This window comes from Alosa pseudoharengus, unplaced genomic scaffold (assembly GCF_046254945.1).
Source record: "Alosa pseudoharengus isolate Yale_2024_CS ecotype anadromous, Long Island Sound unplaced genomic scaffold, YU_APseudo_1.1 YU_APseudo_1.1_scf_4, whole genome shotgun sequence".
NCBI lineage: Eukaryota > Metazoa > Chordata > Actinopteri > Clupeiformes > Clupeidae > Alosa > Alosa pseudoharengus.
In genome coordinates this window covers 28,038,614-28,058,267 of record NW_027468774.1, presented here as the reverse complement: position 1 = coordinate 28,058,267, position 19,654 = coordinate 28,038,614, and the positions used below count along the sequence as shown (strand labels likewise).

Below are 19,654 nucleotides of genomic sequence, written 5' to 3'. Positions count from 1 at the left end.
CAAAATCGTAATGTATTATGTATTACTCATTACTGTCATTTCAAAGTAATTTGTTACATTATAATATTACTGTATCTGAATTGTAAGGCATTACACTACTATTGTATCACTTTTAAGTTACTTTTACCAAAATATCTAGAAATATGGATTTGGAATTCTAAATGCAGTTTATTATGCTCAATGCAGCTCATTGCACTTCTAATGGAGGGCGATGTGGTATAACATAATGACTGAGCTAGGCTTAAGGCTAACAACAGTAGAATGCAATAGGCGCAGTGATGGCTCATGATGCAATACAAGGAACAATCATAGCCAGAATTTTGTTAAAAGCAGACCAAAGGTCCAAGTCTGGTCAATTGTGATAGAAATGCTGTAACTTTAGGCTTAGGCCTACTCATTAAAATCAACAGAGAGCCTGTATATTGTAACCCAAAACTTAAAGACATGTCAGATAGGCTACACAGTGCCGCTGCTGGCCTTTTTGGTGCCCTAACTGGTGAAATACAGTATTAACCTAAGTATGTCATCATCTGGCCAACTATAAAGAATACATCTGCCTGTTCCCAGGGATGGGTAGTATTTCTGAAACATGTAATATGTATTTCAAATACAAAATAGTATTTTGTCATTTGTATTTTATTGGGTTGAAGGAAATTGCTCTGTATTTTGTATCAAAATACTTTATTGGTGTGTATTTTTGTATTTTAAAAATACTGCAAAATACTATATGTGAAAAACACTAAAAGAACGTAGATACTACACACAGCGACATTTGCGATGGATGTTGTGTTTGTGCATGTGTAGTGTTCCGTGTGTTGTGAATGCTAAGATGTGAAACTAACAGTGTATTTGTTATTGTTGAATAACGTAATTCTAAATAAAAGAGAATTTTTAAATACATTGTCTTTTGCTGAATTTAAAAGTTCAATCAAATGAATATTAATTAAAAAAAAAATAATATAATAATTACATAGTAATTGGGAAAGCAATTCACATAAGAAAGAGGTCTTAAGTTCAATGTAATAAATATTCATTCTAAAAAACTTAATATAATGAGTGTATAATTGGGAAAGCAATTCATATAAGAAAGAGGTCTTAAGTTCAATCTACTATGAATTTTAAGGCAACCATGCAGTTTCCACAAATTTTTTGAGTAAACTCAACTTACAGTGTATGAGTATTCCTAAATCGTACTAAAAGATTTTAGCTAGGAGTTTTCTCTTAAAAGTTATTCACAAAGCCTTTCAGACCTACTCTTAGTAAGGAAAAATGACAACTCCTAAACTAAGAGTGAGTCCTCGTTGCTATGGATGATGTCATTACTCATGCACGAGCTTGACTGAAGTGGCCACCTTGATTGGCTGATGATTGTAACGCGGGAATGATTCCAAACACCTCCCTTACGATGATGAGTGACAGGTGACAGGTCTGAGAATGCATGTGCTACACAAGGACGGAAGATGATGAATAACTGAATAAAAAGGCCTAGCCTAAATTAATAAAGAGTAAGGCAAAACAAATAGCCTATAATGAAACATACAGATTGATGCAGTATCTTTGCAACATTATTAAATTAATCTGTCACCATATGCCTACGTTTGCAAAGAGGAGGAACATTTTAATTTGATGCACAACGTTACATGTTGACAATGAGTAGTTCTAGTTGTTGTTGGTTGCGTTATTGCATCCCTTTTATGCCTACAATGCAAAATTGTTCCCTCACGATTGGAAGCTCCTGTAGCCGCATACGCATTTCAAAACCTCGCAACGCTAAATGCCACCAAAAGCCATTTGTGAATAGGTCTTAGTGAGTTAGGAGTCCTCTCGACTTCTTTTAAGCTGTCCCAGACTTAGGTGCTACTTTTAGGTCTAAAATGCTTCGTGAATTACTTTTAGTGACAAAAATTAGGATTCCTAAAGTTAGGAGTGACACGCCCATTATTTTTATAAGTTGCTCCTAAATTTGCCACTTAGGAGCTACTTTTAGCCTTAAAATTCTTTGTGAATACGGCCCCAGGTCTCTTAAAACACCAATCTCTACAATCATAAGAAGAGGCAGGTGCAAACCCTTTATGCACAATTTTTGCTAAATGTTTGTGTTCGGCCAGTTTAAGTAAGAACAGAGGGGTGAAGCTGTGTGATATTTGCCACTCTACCTTATATTGAGTTATACAGTATTGTGAATGTATTCAGGCACTTATCATACTGTAGAGATAAATATGACTCAGAGTTGCATGAAGTACACTAGAGTATTTTAACCCAGCTTGTGTCTTTGACCTTGGTTGCAGTCGCAGCATTTCACATTAGGTACAGAGGAATCACCAGCCACCCAATTTCTAAGGATTAAATGTATTTCTCCACAAGTTGAACATTATAAAAATGCTTGATCTTTGGATAATTCACAACGGTTCCAGCAATGAAAGAAAATATCTACAAATCATAATTTACAAAAAATCATATATTTTTTTTGTAATTTATCATTTACATTGCATCTTCCTCTCACTCACATGTGCGCAAACAGATCACTGGTGGCAAGTAATCAGACATACTGTAGTCAACAAAACATTAGAAGGTCATATTAACGCTGTTTGTTGTGAACTTTAAGTCCAATTAGTGAATGGTTCTATTCGTACTAATTCATGTGTCAGTTGTACACACTAATTTGTCACATCAGGCACTGACTCTATTACACTAGTTTCGCTTACACAAAAAAATACTTTTTCACCAAGAAATCATACACCATTCATCAATAGCAAACCCAATCTGCTGAAAGCATTCTGAGATTCCATGCAATTTGGCTAAGCGATACAATTTCGCACCAGACATTCAAGTGGTCTAAGGGATATTGAAAACCAATCAAAGCAAAAATCAAACAATCCTTATCACAAAAAGACAATCGCGCACCAGAAACCCACATCACCATGTGAGACATACAGTATGTGATTTTACATAATGGGGCACACATGATGGTCAAGCAATCATATAGAATCATCAGGCAAAGTGCATTTGCATATTTACGGTTATACTTCAAGTTATTTGCATGGCTACCGTTGGGAACACCCACTGGCATACGTTGACGGAACGCAACTGTGTGTATGAGCCGTTAGCTGGCTTGCTCAGGGTAAAATGGTGTTTCTAGGAGTCGCTGGCTCCTCCTGAACCTCCAGATCCCTCTGCAGAGTGAGTTGTTGATCCTCTCCCAGGAGTCCAGCTCTGAGCGCCAAAGAGCTGCCCTGGAGCGGATGAACTGGGCCACCTCATTCTTGCTCCCTTTGGCAAGACTGATGCTGTCTTTGCAGATGAAGAAGACATCTAGACCGATGAAAAGTGCATTGAGGGCAATGAAGCCAGACCGTGCAGACTTTGAGATGGCAAGAGGTGTCCCTTTAGCCAGCTGCCCGATGTCAGGCAGGTCCGCAGCTAACTTGGGTACATTTCTTCCATTATTTACCTCTTGAAGTCCCAGCTTAACAGCAGATGCTGCTACCTCCTCAGTCTGGAGGACTTTAACAGCTGAGGCAGCATCTACCAAGCCATCTATGCCCTTTCCGATTCCACAAACACTAGCTACTGCCTTTCCTGCCCCCACTACAAAAGCCATCTTATCTTGTCCAATAGCTGGACCTTCACTGCTGGCTACCAGCTCCAAACGGTCAACAAACTCATTAACATCCTCCATGAAACTCTGGAAGATATTGCTAGCATTGGTCCCATGGCGTTTGTTGACAGTTACCTCAGTGATGCTTGTCACCAGACTATTGACACCACTGGTCACCCCTAGACCCACCCCTGTCAGTGTGAGAGCTAAGGAGACACCTGCGGTCACAGGTGCCAGGGCCAGGCCAACAATGGACAATATCCCCCCTGTCACCCCCACTGAGCTGCCAGCTACACTAGAGATACTGGCCCCAAATCTCATTTTATCCAGCTGTCTTGCATTCTCCTCCAGTTCAGACAGGAACTGGAGCATCCTGCCATGGCGCAGACTGAACAGGCCAATGAAGTACCCAGCAGCTTCCTTGAAGAGGAATGCCAGCCTCACATCCTGGTTGGACCTGTAAAGTAACAAAGGTCTTAGGACTTAAGGTCATACTTGTATTAATATATTTAAATATTTAAGTGTTGTAAGAATTTTAAACTAGCTGTTTCTGTAATTACTGGACAGCTAAAAATGGAAATAGCAATACCTGATGATCTTCAGCTGGTTCAACTGAACAAGCATCGTCAGAATAGATTTCTCACTTGTATCCACATTGAAGTTGATAGCTTGGTCACAGCTTGACCCTCTGAAAATATCATGTTTACATTTGGTTCCTTTTGTGCATTTATTTATGTATATTAGTTTACACATACCCCTACCAGGCTTGTGCAAAATTCCAGAATTGAATTGAAACTGGCTCTTAAATTCCAATTCTTAAATTTCACTTGCATTTCAATTGAGGTAGCAAACAGGAAGCAGAATTGCAATTCGAATTTTGCACAACTCTGACCCCTACTAATCAACAGTTTAAGTGAAAACACCCTTTCAGAAAAAAATCAGTATTACACAGACATATACAGTATGTGTGATACAGCAGTTTCTGCCTCTTACCGGTAACAGCTTCCCACAGTTAATACGCTCTTGGTTCTGATGGAAGAAAATATGGTGCCAGTTGTATAAGATGTCATCAATAAGGCCCCATCAATAAGCAATTACATATGTATATTTTCAACATTTCATAATGTTAAAGTTTACATCTTATTTGACATCTGACCTCTTTTCCAACTGTTCAAAGAGTTGCTGTGAGATGTGTATGTATTTCTCCAACTGTAAGGCCAGCACGTCCACATTATTCAGGCTGGGGAGGAAGAAAGCAGCGTCATCCCTCTTGAAGTGGACAAGAAGAGGAGCAGCCATCCTTGTGGCAGAGATGACTGAACGGACATCCGCAGCGTTTACCCCTTTGGGCAGGTAGCGGCCATCTGTAAACACGAAGAGTGACGTGACAGCCAGCTTCTCCACAGCTTCCAGGAAGCGCTGCAGCTTCTCAAGTCCTTCCAGGGTGTCCTTCAGAACAGCCCCCAGCTCCTTCTCCAGCTCCTGACGTTTGCTGTCAGCAGTCATTGCAGTCAGGCCCCTCCACAGATACTTCTTGAAAGCTTTGGCCTTGTCCTCTGAGTTCTTGACATGGTCAAAGGTAAGAGTGATCTTGTCTGCCCTGACCTTGATGTCTCTCATCATGTCCACCTCTGTCACTCTCTGGAGGTACCATTTTTCTTTCTTCTCAAAGAAATCTTTAATGGTGTGAATGTTGGATAAAGTCTCTGAGATGTACTGGCCTAATGTTTCTTTTACCTGTCTGGAAATAGAGTGTATGTGGCTATTAGCATATGGGTAGATTTGGGGAGACAGAATGATTTTTTTGTCAAACATTTCCTCAAAAGACTACAAGGTGAAATTATGAATTCATGTTTCAGACTTTCTAATGTGTTGAACAGTATAAGTATAAGTATATATACTTTTTTGATCCCGTGAGGGAAATTTGGTCTCTGCATTTAACCCAATCGGTGAATTAGTGAAACACAAACAGCACACAGTGAACACACAGTGAGGTAAAGCACACACTAATTGGGGGCCAAGCAGCGAAGCTGCGAAGCCCCATTGTGTTTGTTAGTTTTCTTATTAGGGGTCCGAGCAGCGTAGCTGCAGGAACCCTATTGTTTCTGTACCGTTCATTTTTTGGCCAAAATTCTGTAAAAGTCATACTGCAGCCTAAACCGTAACTCCAAAACTCTTGAAATTTTCAGGTATGGTTACCAGTACCCCCCTCTACCCATAACCCAAAATTTGGGGTACTGCACCCAAAGGTGGCGCTATTGAAAAAAAAAGTTAATTATGCTTATTTCTCCTTACCAGATTCACCTAGACTCAAAATTCTTTCAGAATATAAATCTCTAAACTCAGATGCATCTTTTTGGCCCTGGTCTTATGGTCTACAAATGTTTACTTTTTCCACAATTTCATGGAAAAGCCAAACATTATAAAAAGTTTCACACTCTTCAAAAATAATCGAATCTTTACCAAAATTCTCACAGACAATGTTTAGACCAAGCCTCACAAAAGTTATCGCTCAGAATTTTGATATTTTGTTCCATTTCAGAGATATAGGCCAATAAAGTTAGACCACTTAGGCCTTTTTTCCTAGATCACCTATATTCCTATAAACCGTAAGTCCTAGAAACTTGACATTTTCAAGTATTGTTACCAGTACCCCCCACTACCCATAACCCAAATTTGGGGTACTGCACCCAAAGGTGGCGCTCTTGTCAAAAACGCTTATTTCTCCTTACCAGATTCACCTAGACTCAAAATTCTTTCATCATATTAATCTCTACATTCAGATGCATCTTTTTCACCCTGGTCTTATGCTCTAAAAATGTTTACTTTTGCCACAATTTCAGAGAAAAGCCAAACATCATAAAAAGTTTCACAGGCTTCAAAAATTATCAAATCTTCACCAAAATTCTCACAGACAATGTTTAGACAAAGCCTCACAAAAGTTATCAAAAGAATTTGGATACGTTGTTCCATTTCAGAGATATAGGCCAATAAAGTTCGACCACTCAGCCCATTTCTCCTATATCACCTATATTCCTATATGAGTAATTTTTTTTTCTTGGATAACAACCATACAACCATCATTAGGTGGATACCATTAACAGTGCACATTTTCAGATATGTACTCTTTTTTATAAAGCCCTTAATTCTATTGTCAAATGTATGCTAGGAATTTTCTTGATGTTGTGTGTTTGCCAACACACATTTTCACCATTTGAATGTGACTGCTCAATGTGTGTGATTGTCAGTGGCTGAGTGGGATAATGCTTAGTGCTGGTGTTTGTTAGGTTGAGAGTTCGAATCCTGCTAGAGCTTTAGGCTCAAGATGCACATGCTATTGGTTATTGAAGATTCACACTATTGAACAGCACCTGAATGACATCAGACAATTACCATTCACACTCATTAGTTGCCAAGAATCAGAATGCCGACACACTCTGTGACATATAGGGGAACTTCTTTGTTTACTATTTTTCCTTCATCATTAAGTCTATCATATTTATATTTCATCCATTACTGTTCTTCTCTATAAATGTCTAATTGCCCCAGAATATCCAAAAGTTTTCAGGTGTACTCTTTCAGGAAAGCCCTTCATTTTATTGTCAAATGTATACTTGGAGTTTTTCTTGTGTGTTTACCAACACACATTTTCACCATTTGAATGTGACTGCTGAATGTGTATGATTGTCAGTGGCAGAGTGGGATAATGCCTAGTGCTGGTGTTTGTTAGGTTGAGAGTTCGGATCCTGCTAGAGCTTTAGGCTCAAGATGCACATGCTATTGGTTATTGAAGATTCACACTATTGAACAGCACCTGAATGACATCAGACAATTAACATTCACACTCATTAGTTGCCAAGAATCAGAATGCCGACACACTCTATGACATATAGGGGAACTTCTTTGTTTACTATTTTTCCTTCATCATTAAGTCTATCATATTTATATTTCATCCATTACTGTTCTTCTCTATAAATGTCTAATTGCCCCAGAATATCCAAAAGTTTTCAGGTGTAGTCTTTCAGGAAAGCCCTTCATTTTATTGTCAAATGTATACTTGGAGTTTTTCTTGTGTGTTTACCAACACACATTTTCACCATTTGAATGTGACTGCTGAATGTGTATGATTGTCAGTGGCAGAGTGGGATAATGTCTAGTGCTGGTGTTTGTTAGGTTGAGAGTTCGAATCCTGCTAGAGCTTTAGGCTCAAGATGCACATGCTATTGGTTATTGAAGATTCACACTATTGAACAGAACCTGAATGACATCAGACAATTAACATTCACACTCATTAGTTGCCAAGAATCAGAATGCCGACACACTCTATGACATATAGGGGAACTTCTTTGTTTACTATTTTTCCTTCATCATTAAGTCTATCATATTTATATTTCATCCATTACTGTTCTTCTCTATAAATGTCTAATTGCCCCAGAATATCCAAAAGTTTTCAGGTGTATTTTTTCAGGAAAGCCCTTCATTTTATTGTCAAATATATACTTGGAGTTTTTCTTGTGTGTTTACCAACACACATTTTCACCATGTGAATGTGACTACCCAATATGTAGGATTGTCAGTGGCTGAGTGGGATAATGCCTAGTGCTGGTGTTTGTTAGGTTGAGAGTTCGAATCCTGTTAGAGCTTTAGGCTCAAGATGCACATGCTATTGGTTATTGAAGATTCACACTATTGAACAGCACCTGAATGACATCAGACAATTAACATTCACACTCATTAGTTGCCAAGTATCAGAATGCCGACACACTCTGTGACATATAGGGGAACTTCTTTGTTTACTATTTTTCCTTCATCATTAAGTCTATCATATTTATATTTCATCCATTACTGTTCTTCTCTATAAATGTCTAATTGCCCCAGAATATCCAAAAGTTTTCAGGTGTACTCTTTCAGGAAAGCCCTTCATTTTATTGTCAAATGTATACTTGGAGTTTTTCTTGTGTGTTTACCAACACACATTTTCACCATTTGAATGTGACTGCTGAATGTGTATGATTGTCAGTGGCAGAGTGGGATAATGCCTAGTGCTGGTGTTTGTTAGGTTGAGAGTTCGAATCCTGCTAGAGCTTGAAGCTCAAGATGCACATGCTATTGGTTATTGAAGATTGACACCATTGAACAGCACCTGAATGACATCAGGCAATTAACATTCACACTCATTAGTTGCCAAGAATCAGAATGCCGACACACTCTGACATATAGGGGAACTTCTTTGTTTACTATTTTTCCTTCATCATTAAGTCTATCATATTTATATTTCATCCATTACTGTTCTTCTCTACAAATGTCTAATTGCCCCAGAATTTCAAAAAGATTTCAGGTGTACTCTTTCAGGAAAGCCCTTCATTTTATTGTCAAATGTATACTTTGAGTTTTTCTTGTGGGTTTACCAGCACACATTTTCACCATTTGAATGTGACTGCTCAATGTGTATGATTGTCAGTGGCTGAGTGGGATAATGCCTAGTGCTGGTGTTTGTTAGGTTGAGAGTTCGAATCCTGCTAGAGGTTGAGGCTCAAGATGCACATGCTATTGGTTATTGAAGATTGACACCATTGAACAGCACCTGAATGACATCAGGCAATCAACATTCACACTCATTAGTTGCCAAGAATCAGAATGCCGACGCACTCTATGACATATAGGGGAACTTCTTTGTTTACTATTTTTCCTTCATCATTAAGTCTATCATATTTATATTTCATCCATTACTGTTCTTCTCTACAAATGTCTAATTGCCCCAGAATTTCCAAACGTTTTCAGGTGTTCTCTTTCAGGAAAGCCCTTCATTTTATTGTCAAATGTATACTTTTTCTATAGTTTTTCTTGTGTGTTTACCAATACACATTTTCACCATGTGAATGTGACTGGCCAACATGTAGGATTGACAGTGGCTCAGTGGGATAATGCCTTGTACTGGTGATCCTTAGGTTGAGAGTTCAAATCCCACTTGAAGCATTAGTGGGTTGTGGATGTTAGCATACTACAATAGAATGCTGTTGGGTTGTGGAGGTTAACACACTATAACATTACAGTTACTTGTCAATATGGACTTGTAGTGCAAGGCAAGTATTACTGTATAATTATAAGCTGTAGCCTATAATTATTTGTTATTCTTATAATATTTGTCATTTCTTATACATATTTAGTCGGCTCTTCCACTTGACAGAACAACTCTATATCGGTTAAGGATGTCACGCATGAAACAATGCTGCAGAAACACGAAAATATGACTTTGAGTTTAGTAGGCTATAATTTTCAGTTACTGTTTATCTATTGCACAATGGGTAATAATTTAAAGGAATCGTGTTGCAGTCTTGTAAATAGTGACCCTGCAAGATCCCTAGTCATTGCAAAATCATAGTCTGTGACTTAAAACTCTACTACTTGTCTTTAGATGTGAGAGGGTCTGAGACTGTAGTCTTTCAAAAATCTTTTCCAAATCTTTGCAAATCTTTCCAAAGTTTACCTGCTGGGAAACCCTGTAGCTCCGGAGCAGGGGCTCAGACCAGGATAAATTGTTTGCTCGCCCTCAGTTCGCTCTTTTGTTCATCTCAACCCAGCACTCCAGTGTGTCCTGCTCTGTGTGCGTCTTTGAGTTAACGTAAGTCATCACTTTAATCATCACTTTAATGACCCTCACTATGACTTTTGTGATGTTTATCAGTTTGTAGAGTAGCTCTGCCATCATGTGTAAAGTTAAGGTCTTTGTTTGTTGGTTTGGTGTGTTGGAGTCCCATGTGAGAGATGATTAGGTGATGTTGGTTGACTTGGGATGTCAAGTATTGTTTAGTTGTACCTTATATAGCCATATGATTTCAGTTTATTGTTCAAATGTCAATTGGTTTGTTTGTGAGTTGGGATCTGTACTGATTTACCCCATTTCACTGATTACTCCATTTTCTGTTTGTTTCCTCTTTGATGCAGCACACATACAAGTAAAGAACAAAAGAACAGATGAATTGAAACTCAAATAAAGTTAACTTGTGTTGCACCGAAACCTGCCATCTCCGTGTCATCACTCCATACCATTGAGCCTTCTGAGTCACACCATTGAACAGCACCTGAATGACATCAGGCAATTAACATTCACACTCATTACACACTGCTGGTGTTTGTTAGGTTGAGAGTTCGAATCCTGCTAGAGCTTGAAGCTCAAGATGCACATGCTATTGGTTATTGAAGATTGACACCATTGAACAGCACCTGAATGACATCAGGCAATTAACATTCACACTCATTAGTTGCCAAGAATCAGAATGCCGACACACTCTATGACATATAGGGGAACTTCTTTGTTTACTATTTTTCCTTCATCATTAAGTCTATCATATTTATATTTCATCCATTACTGTTCTTCTCTATAAATGTCTAATTGCCCCAGAATATCCAAAAGTTTTCAGGTGTACTCTTTCAGGAAAGCCCTTCATTTTATTGTCAAATGTATGCTTGTAGTTTTTCTTGTGTGTTTACCAACACACATTTTCACCATGTGAATGTGACTGCCTAATATGTCGGATTGTTAGTGGCTCAGAGGGATAATGCCTAGTGCTGGTGTTTGTTAGGTTGAGAGTTTGAATCCTGCTAGAGCTTTAGGCTCAAGATGCACATGCTATTGGTTATTGAAGATTGACACCATTGAACAGCACCTGAATGACATCAGGCAATCAACATTCACACTCATTAGTTGCCAAGAATCAGAATGCCGACACACTCGAAGACATATAGGGGAACTTCTTTGTTTACTATTTTTCCTTCATCATTAAGTCTATCATATTTATATTTCATCCATTACTGTTCTTCTCTACAAATGTCTAATTGTCCCAGAATTTCCAAACGTTTTCAGGTGTTCTCTTTCAGGAAAGCCCTTCATTTTATTGTCAAATGTATACTTGGAGTTTTTCTTGTGTGTTTACCAATACACATTTTCACCATGTGAATGTGACTGGCAAAGATGTAGGATTGACAGTGGCTTAGTGGGATAATGCCTTGTACTGGTCATCCTTATGTTGAGTGTTCAAATCCCACCTGAAGCATTAGTGTTAAAATACTGTTGGGTTGTGGAGGTTAGCATACTAGAATAGAATGCTGTTGGGTTGTGGAGGTTAGCACACTATAACATTACAGCATTACAGCTACTTGTCAATATGGACTTGTAGTGCAAGGCAAGTATAACTGTATAACAATTATACGCTGTTTATCTTATTGACTCCGACACAGAACCCACCACCCCAAAAACAATTCAATTCTGTGGGAAACACTGCCTTCCATTATCAAACCCTTCATCTTATCCACAACAAATAAATAGTCCTGTAGAATCAAGTATTGTTAGAATACTGTTGGGTTGTGGAGGTTAGCACACTATAATGTTACAGCACAGGGTAATCCTAATTTTATGCATCAAATTTATTCCAATCCAACTCAAAAGTTTTGAACGACACAAAGTGAAGGTTTTATCCAGATCAAAACCAAGAATAGATTATGTGATCTAATCCAATTTCAGGATCCTTGTTTCCCTTTGAACAACCCATTTTCAAGATTTGATCCAATCCGATAGCTGAAATCCGGTAACTGAAATCCGATAACCGAAATCCGATCACGTTTCTTTTGAACAATTGTGCCCAAACAATCAAAGCATATGTAAAAATAAAAAGCTATGCATTCATGTTCGTTTTGCTCGGACCCCATAAATCACCGCTTGCGGTTATATTTATTATTATTCCGCCATGGAAGTCTATGGCAGCCCATAGAACCGTCTGGTAAAAAGTTGTGAAATTTGGCACACTGATTGGGGACAGTACAATGATTAATTTCACTAAGTTTCATACCGGCAGCTCTAGCGCTCTAGCGCCACCAACAGGCCAAAGTTGGACATGCGTTCACGCACGTAACTTTTGACCCGTTGACCCGATTGTCAAAAATGAGGTATCATTGGAATCCTTGGACCAAGCCGAGTTCAACGCACCCTATGACGTCATTTTCAGCCATGATGGATTTTCCGCCATTTTGGATTTCATCAAAATCACTTAAAACGTATCAGAGGTCACAAATTTTGTCCGATCGACACCAAACTTCACAGATATCATCTACAGAACATGCCTCATTAATGCATTGCTTTTTGTCTTCGGAACTAAAACCGTTCGCGCATAACAGCCAATCGAAATTTGCGGCAAAGCCGCAAAACAGGAAGTGAGCTCATATCTCAACAACCTATTCATCTATCATAACCAAACTTAGTTCATTGACTCAGGACCCGATCAGGGGGACGCTCAAGAAATCTGGTGACCTTTGACCTCTAGGGGGCGCTGTAATTAAGAAACATGCCTTTTGGCCTGTAGCTGCTGTTGTGCTTAGAATTAAAACACACTAGTGGTGTCTGATAATACTGTTGGAGGTCCTTAGTACGACCAAAGCAAACTTGTGATGTCATCGTAATTGATTCGGCCGCCATATTGGATTTAATCAAAAACACGTACAAGTTTTCGCAGGTCACAAATTTCAGCGGATATGCACCAAAATTGGCAGATACCATCTTCAGCCCATGCCTTATCAGTGCATTGCTTTCTGGAACAATTGACAGAAGCATTCGGCTGTAACAGCCAATCGAAACTTGCGGCAAAGCCGCCAAACAGGAAGTGAGCTCATATCTCAGTAACCCATTCATCTATCATAACCAAACTTAGTCCATGGACTCAGGACCCAATCAGGGGGACGCTCAAGAAATCTGGTGACATTTGACCTCTAGGGGGCGCTGTAATTAAGAAACATGCCTTTGGCCTGTAGCTGCTGTTGTGCTTAGAATTCAAATGCACTAGTGGTTTCAGGTAATACTGTTGGAGGTCCTTAGGCCAACCCAGGCCAACTTGTGATGTCATCATAATTGATTCGGCCGCCATATTGGATTTAATCAAAAATATCAAAAAGTTTTCACAGGTCACAAATTTCATCTAATCTTCACCAAAATTGGCACAGACCATCTTCAGACCATAACCTATCAATATATTGCTTTCTGGAACAATTGACAAAAGTATTCTTCCGTAACAGCCAATTGAAATTGGTGGCGAAGCCGCCAAACAGGAAGTGAGCTCATATCTCAGCAACCCTGCCATGTATCATAACCAAACTTACTACATAGATTCATGACCCCATTAGGAGGACGCACAACACATTTGGTGACCTTTGACCTGTAGGGGGCGCTGTAATTAGCAATATTGCATTTTGATCTGTAGTTGCTGATGTGTTTTTATAAATCTTTTATTTTTTGATTTGAAACTGATGACAACATGTTCCATCCAGTTAATTCTAATGCGTTCGTGCAAGGGCGGGGTGGGGCAGGATGGGATGGGACGGGCAGGGGTGATTAGATGGGGGGCTGGCTGGCGGAGGCAGTGACAATACTCAGCCCTGTTTCAGCCCTACAAAATCAATTATGTTTTGATGTGAAACTTGTTGAAAGTGTTGATGGCGGGTATCTGCTGAATTGAATCTTGTCGCCGTGGCTACTCCGGCCTATTCTGCTTGGCCCCCTCATTGCTGCTTGCAGCTATATTGTTGTAATAGTAGTAGTATAGTAGCCTAGGCCTAGTCATTTAGGCCTACACACTCGAGTAAGGAAACAATGCAATTATCTCATTATCCCAAGAAACCTGAAATATAAAGGGCCATTTAAAATAAGGGGCACAGTATATTGCCTGTCATGCATATCAGGTCTTAAGAAAATTACAGCCAAGAGCGCATGCATCCCAGCTCTCCTTTAGGCCTACCTAAATAAATATTTACTAAGTGATACGCTAAGAATAAATATTGACAATTTTTTCAACCCTTGATATGAAGGCCTAGAACAACAGTCATGCAGGCACGGCGCTACGGGTGGCCCACTTTTCAACAGGCCCACCCAAAACTTTTCTTAAAAAAAAAAAAACCTTTTAATATAGTCGTTGTTTAGGTACCTTAAACGTGCCCAAACGGTCTCGTTGTATCGCTGCAACCAGGAGATGAAGGATAGCTGAGATCCATAACATAAATTTTTTTTTTTTTGCAATGCAGCTTGTTGATATTGTGATCGTTGATCCGATTTGCATTAAAGGGCCTAATGGGTGTGATTGATCTTTATGAGCTCTCTTGGAGCATGTTTTACATGACGTTGTCAATGAACAAGTTCTGTGCCCGAGGGGTAGGCCTAGTAGCCAGCTGATTTTGCCAGGGCTTCATCCCCGAATGTATTTTGTACAGTTGACTAACAAATATGAAACCATTATTCCGATCGCGCATTGAAACTTTGAGATGAGATGGACGTATTTAACATACAAGCGGACACGGGTGAACTCACTCTTCTTCATGCAGCAGATTTAACATGAACGTTACCTTCCATAACACATAATTTGGAACGTAGGCTACGTGTGCGCGCGAGGTTGGGCATGTCATTGTTTGCATTTAATATTTGGTATAGGCCTACGTTACAAGGAAATCATGAAGTCATCAATAACAAGGTGGTGGTGGAGTTATCCTGTTCTCGTCATTTAGACTAGCCTACAAGTTCAGGTTTGTTATCAGCCTCGAGCTGGCCAAACTGTGGTGGCCTGCTTTGCCTAGTTGTAAAATCGAATTAGTGAGTCTTCAATGATCCCTTCTCCCTAAGCTAAGCATAACAAACCATATAATGCATATTGCTATTTAAAAGCCACTCTGCTAGGTGGCTATATAGTTCGTTTCTAGCAAACAGAAAATGTCAAGATAGCTAAATGTCATTACATCCTCATATTGTCCATAATATTGTAACGTCGGCGCAAAAGACAGTGTTAGCGTTCTCCCCGCAGGGGATCCTGGGATACGAGAGCGAACATTTGGGGGGTTTATGTCGTTATTCTCCTTAGTTTTGTGTGCAATGTTAGCGTCTTTATTGTAACATGTTTCCCTTTTAGTTCTCCCTCGTGTGTGATCCTTTTTGTGTGGGAGGCTGCGTCCTCCCCTGTATGTGTAGTGTGTGTGCGTGCTTGACCTGCCCTGTTTGCATTGTGTTCTGTGTCTATCTGTGTCCCGGCTCTCGTTCCCAGTGAATAAACCTTTTGATTGGACAACTGTGTGGTTCGCTATCAAATCGTTACATTGGTGTCAGAAGCGACTTTCGAACATGGCCTCCGCTCAGCGAGAGAAGCTGGGAGCGGGAGACCTCACCGCTGGGTAGCGGATCCAGAGAGAGCCCTTGTAAGGGCTACTAAAGAGCTTGAGGCCTTCTATCGTTAACGCCGCCGGAGGAGAGGAGCTATCGCCGAGACCTGCCTGCTGCCATGGGAGGAGATCTGGCCAGATGAAGTGGTCGCGGAGAAGATGACGCTGGCCTGGGCGCTGACTCCACGGCGAGCCGCGACGCGTGAGCAGAGCCGAGGGAGTGCGGCGAGGAAGAGGTTCCTAGACGATGGACGGTTGGCGGAGCCGCTGAGGGCAGCGAACTCACGACGGTGGGGCAGGTTTGACGGAAATGAACTTTAAAAAAAAAACTTTTGGGTGCGTGTGAGAGGCACCATGCTGTGTGGGCGCCCGTTCTAGTTGGCCTGTTGGCCGGCGCCTTTTGAAAAAGTTTGTGTGTGGAGTTCGATAACACGACCATCTCGGGGGTCGTGCCTTCGCCGAGGCCGCGAAGGAGTGGAACGGGCCGGGAACAGAGCAGTACGGCTCTGCGAGATGGCAACACGAGGAGGGACGCCGAAGACGGTAGCTGCAGCGGGAGAGCTCAGCGCGGTCCGGTTGCTGTGGAGTCGGTGCCTGTCTGTCCTGGTCGGCGACTCGACAGAGCGGAGTGGCGTTGGCGCAGCTTCATCTGGCCCCCCTCGAACCCCGATGCTTGGTACAGTGTCGACAGTTGTAAGGCCACCTAGGGCCCCGTCTGGAGAGGAGGAGTGCCGCGGTGACACGCTGCGGAAAGGGCAGCCTGAGGGCGGCTGCTGAGAGGGAGCTGGTGACGAGCGGGGTCGGCCACGTGGCTGCTAGCACGCCCGAACTGGATTGCTAGCAGCGTGGCGCCCCGTTGAGTGAGCTCCTGCGGCGCGTGCACCCCACGTGAGTTGGCGGTACTGTCGCACTGAACTGAGTGGCGGGCGACGCGCGCCGACGTTAGCATGTGGCTACCTCGTGGTCGGCTTGTTGGGGGAGCTATGTAACGTCGGCGCAAAAGACAGTGTTAGCGTTCTCCCGCGCAGGGGATCCTGGGATATGAGAGCGAACATTTGGGGGGTTTATGTCGTTATTCTCCTTAGTTTTGTGTGCAATGTTAGCGTCTTTATTGTAACATGTTTCCCTTTTAGTTCTCCCTCGTGTGTGATCCTTTTTGTGTGGGAGGCTGCGTCCTCCCCTGTATGTGTAGTGTGTGTGTGTGCTTGACCTGCCCTGTTTGCATTGTGTTCTGTGTCTATCTGTGTCCCGGCCCTCGTTCCCAGTGAATAAACCTTTTGATTGGACAACTGTGTGGTTCGCTATCAAATCGTTACAATATTTAATAAATGTGGTGCAAATGAGGCTTGAGTCAGTGGATTCATTTATGAAAAGTGAGCAGCAAGTCAGGCAAAATGGGAATTATGAAAACCGTTTAGACTCTATGGGCTAAGCCCCGAAAGTTATCAACTGCCCTGCATATTGATTGAAACTGTCGGGCAGTGTGATTGATCTGTATTGTTGAAAACCTAAAACAAATGAAATATTCGACTTCATGTTATACAAGCAGAACTAAACTATGTTTGGGGGAAATATTAGATTCCCACTTTTACAGCCTATAGGCCTTAGGTCTATTCGAGAGATGCGCTAAAGCACAGCCAGCAGGTATGGTGCATAATGGAGATTCCAAAGCGCTCTTATTTGGTCAGAACCAAGGGCAGTGATCGAGGATAGGTACGTCCGTCCTTTTTACAATGCAACAAACTATTTAAAGAGCATCAAGCTATTCAAATCTCTATTATGTATGCACAAATAATATAACAGTATATTAGTCAGTCATTTTTATTAGGTTAAACAGTGATTTGATAAAGTTTTTTTAAGGCCCACCCACAATTGGTCTGGCCCATCCAAAACTGGAATCCTGGCACCGTGCCTGCAGTCATGGTGTTTTCACACGCTTCCATGCGTTAATCCTTACCAGTAGGGGTTTTGGACGTTTGAAGGTGAGGCATTTTAGTAAGATTGACAGGTCAACAACCAACTAGGCCTACTGCTCTCCGCTGAGTCTGTGGGTGCTGTGTGATATATTAGCTTGCAAACTTGCTAATGATACTTTTTTTTTTCAGACATGTTTTGGGTTACAACCATGATGTTTATTTTAGACTAAACAGTATCTTGCTAACATTTGAGAAATCTACCATCTCAGACCATCGACTGAAGTCCACCATCAAAAGAACGTTTTCCTTGCTCATTTGCATAACCGTGATTTGATCGGCTGGGACCTATGTTGCCTCTTGTGAAGTTGAGAAATGTCCCACAACGCAGGACATAAAAAGTGAATGAAAGGCATCTCCATCAACACATTCAAACTTTTCCCAAAACTTTGCCCCCAAATTCACTTTTGGGGCAAGCCCTCCACTGATGGACGTTTGAGGTAGGCTACTACATGATTTAAAACTTCCGTGTCGGCTTCCTTGATGCGAATGTTGCCTCATGGTTCTATGGCTCCAGTTATGGCATTCTGATTAAAAATAAAGTACCCTAATAAACTTTGTCCCTAACGTTCGCTCGCCTAGATGCGGAAATCGTAACCTAGGCCTACATGACAAGCATAGACCGAAAAAGAACTATAGGAATCTTAATTTTGGGAGAAAATAAATAATATAGTAAAATATTATGGGGATCATAGGACCCTACAGCCTAGATATTATTGTAGCCTAATCTGTATTGGGACAAAGAAGTAGCCTAGACCTAGACTACAAAACCGTAGGTTATGAGATACATAGCCTACAGTACAGTACAATAAATCGCATATTATAGCCTAGTTGTATTATAGGGTTAATTCTTTAGAAAATAGTTAGGCAAGCTAAGTAGTTGTTGTTATTTACTCAGTCGAAATGTGTCTCACCTTATTCCCGGGTTATCCATAGCCTGGAGTGATTAGGCTTCAGCAACCTTATGAACAAACAAAACGGATGGTTGTTGGGTCTTGCATAGCGACAGAAGTAACTGAGCAAACGTTTTGCAAACTGACTTTTATGGAACCTAAAATATTTAACTTAGATGCAAAATATATCTTATTTTATCTTATTCTATCTTACAATAGGCCTACCGAAATATAGAACTATGACTTGTTAGTTTATAGCATACCTCGAGAATATTCAGAAGATAACGTGCACCTTGTAGTCTCAACAGCAGTGTCGGCTCCTTGGAAAGAGTTTCTCAATTTATCCATGTAGCCTTAAGTTTCGTTTTTCGTTCCTTTCTTCTAGCCTGATTTCCGCACCTCCAAGCTGGCCCATCCCGTTTTCCTGCTGATATTGGTTTTTGATTGCTAGTGAGTCACATGTAGCCTACGTAGGCCTATAGTTCCACAGTCAGGGTAACTACCACTGATCTATAAAGAACACTTTTTTGTGTTCTTTATAGATCAGTGGTAACTAAAAAGTAGCCTAGTTGCACAAAACTATAGGGGACCTAAACCTAAACGTTCTGGGAACGTTCCCTAATGGCAGGGGTGGACAGTAACTAAGTACATTTACTCAATCACTGTACTTAAGTATAATTTTTACTTGAGTATTAATATTTTTTTGAAACTTGTGACTTTTACTCCACTACATTTGAAAGATAAATACTGTACTTTTGACTCCACTACATTTGAAATATGAGCATGAAGTACTCGTTACTTTTAACCACATTTGAGTCTTCGAATACAATTATGCAATTGACCTGAGGTAGAGAGGAGAGGACATGAGGTAGAGAGGAGAAGCTCAATGAGTCAGACATTGTCTGTATTTGTGTCATTGTTTTATCAGACATATTAAGGGGGGAAGCAATATCAGAAAACCTGCCAACTGCAAGGAATATTCCCCTTAAATCAAAAGAACTGAG

The 19,654-nt window shown here is 40.7% G+C and overlaps 1 protein-coding gene across 3 annotated transcripts; it reads right to left on the bottom strand.

Annotated features, from left to right (window-relative positions):
• Positions 1-2,276: 2,276 nt before the first annotated feature.
• On the bottom strand, positions 2,277-19,026 carry apol (apolipoprotein L). Of its 3 annotated transcripts, none has more exons than XM_076266931.1 (6): positions 18,943-19,026; positions 18,672-18,718; positions 4,755-5,339; positions 4,592-4,627; positions 4,188-4,286; positions 2,277-4,055 (listed from the first exon to the last, which is right to left on the bottom strand). In XM_076266931.1, exons 2-6 carry the CDS (start codon positions 18,689-18,691, stop codon positions 3,104-3,106), a joined length of 1,692 nt encoding a protein of 563 aa, XP_076123046.1. In that variant the 5' UTR covers positions 18,692-18,718; positions 18,943-19,026; the 3' UTR covers positions 2,277-3,103. The 3 variants fall into 3 exon arrangements, with proteins under 3 accessions (XP_076123046.1, XP_076123047.1, XP_076123045.1); XM_076266930.1 differs by having other exon boundaries at positions 2,278-4,055; positions 18,914-19,023; XM_076266932.1 differs by lacking the exon at positions 18,943-19,026 and having other exon boundaries at positions 4,755-5,335; positions 18,672-18,714.
• Positions 19,027-19,654: the final 628 nt, after the last annotated feature.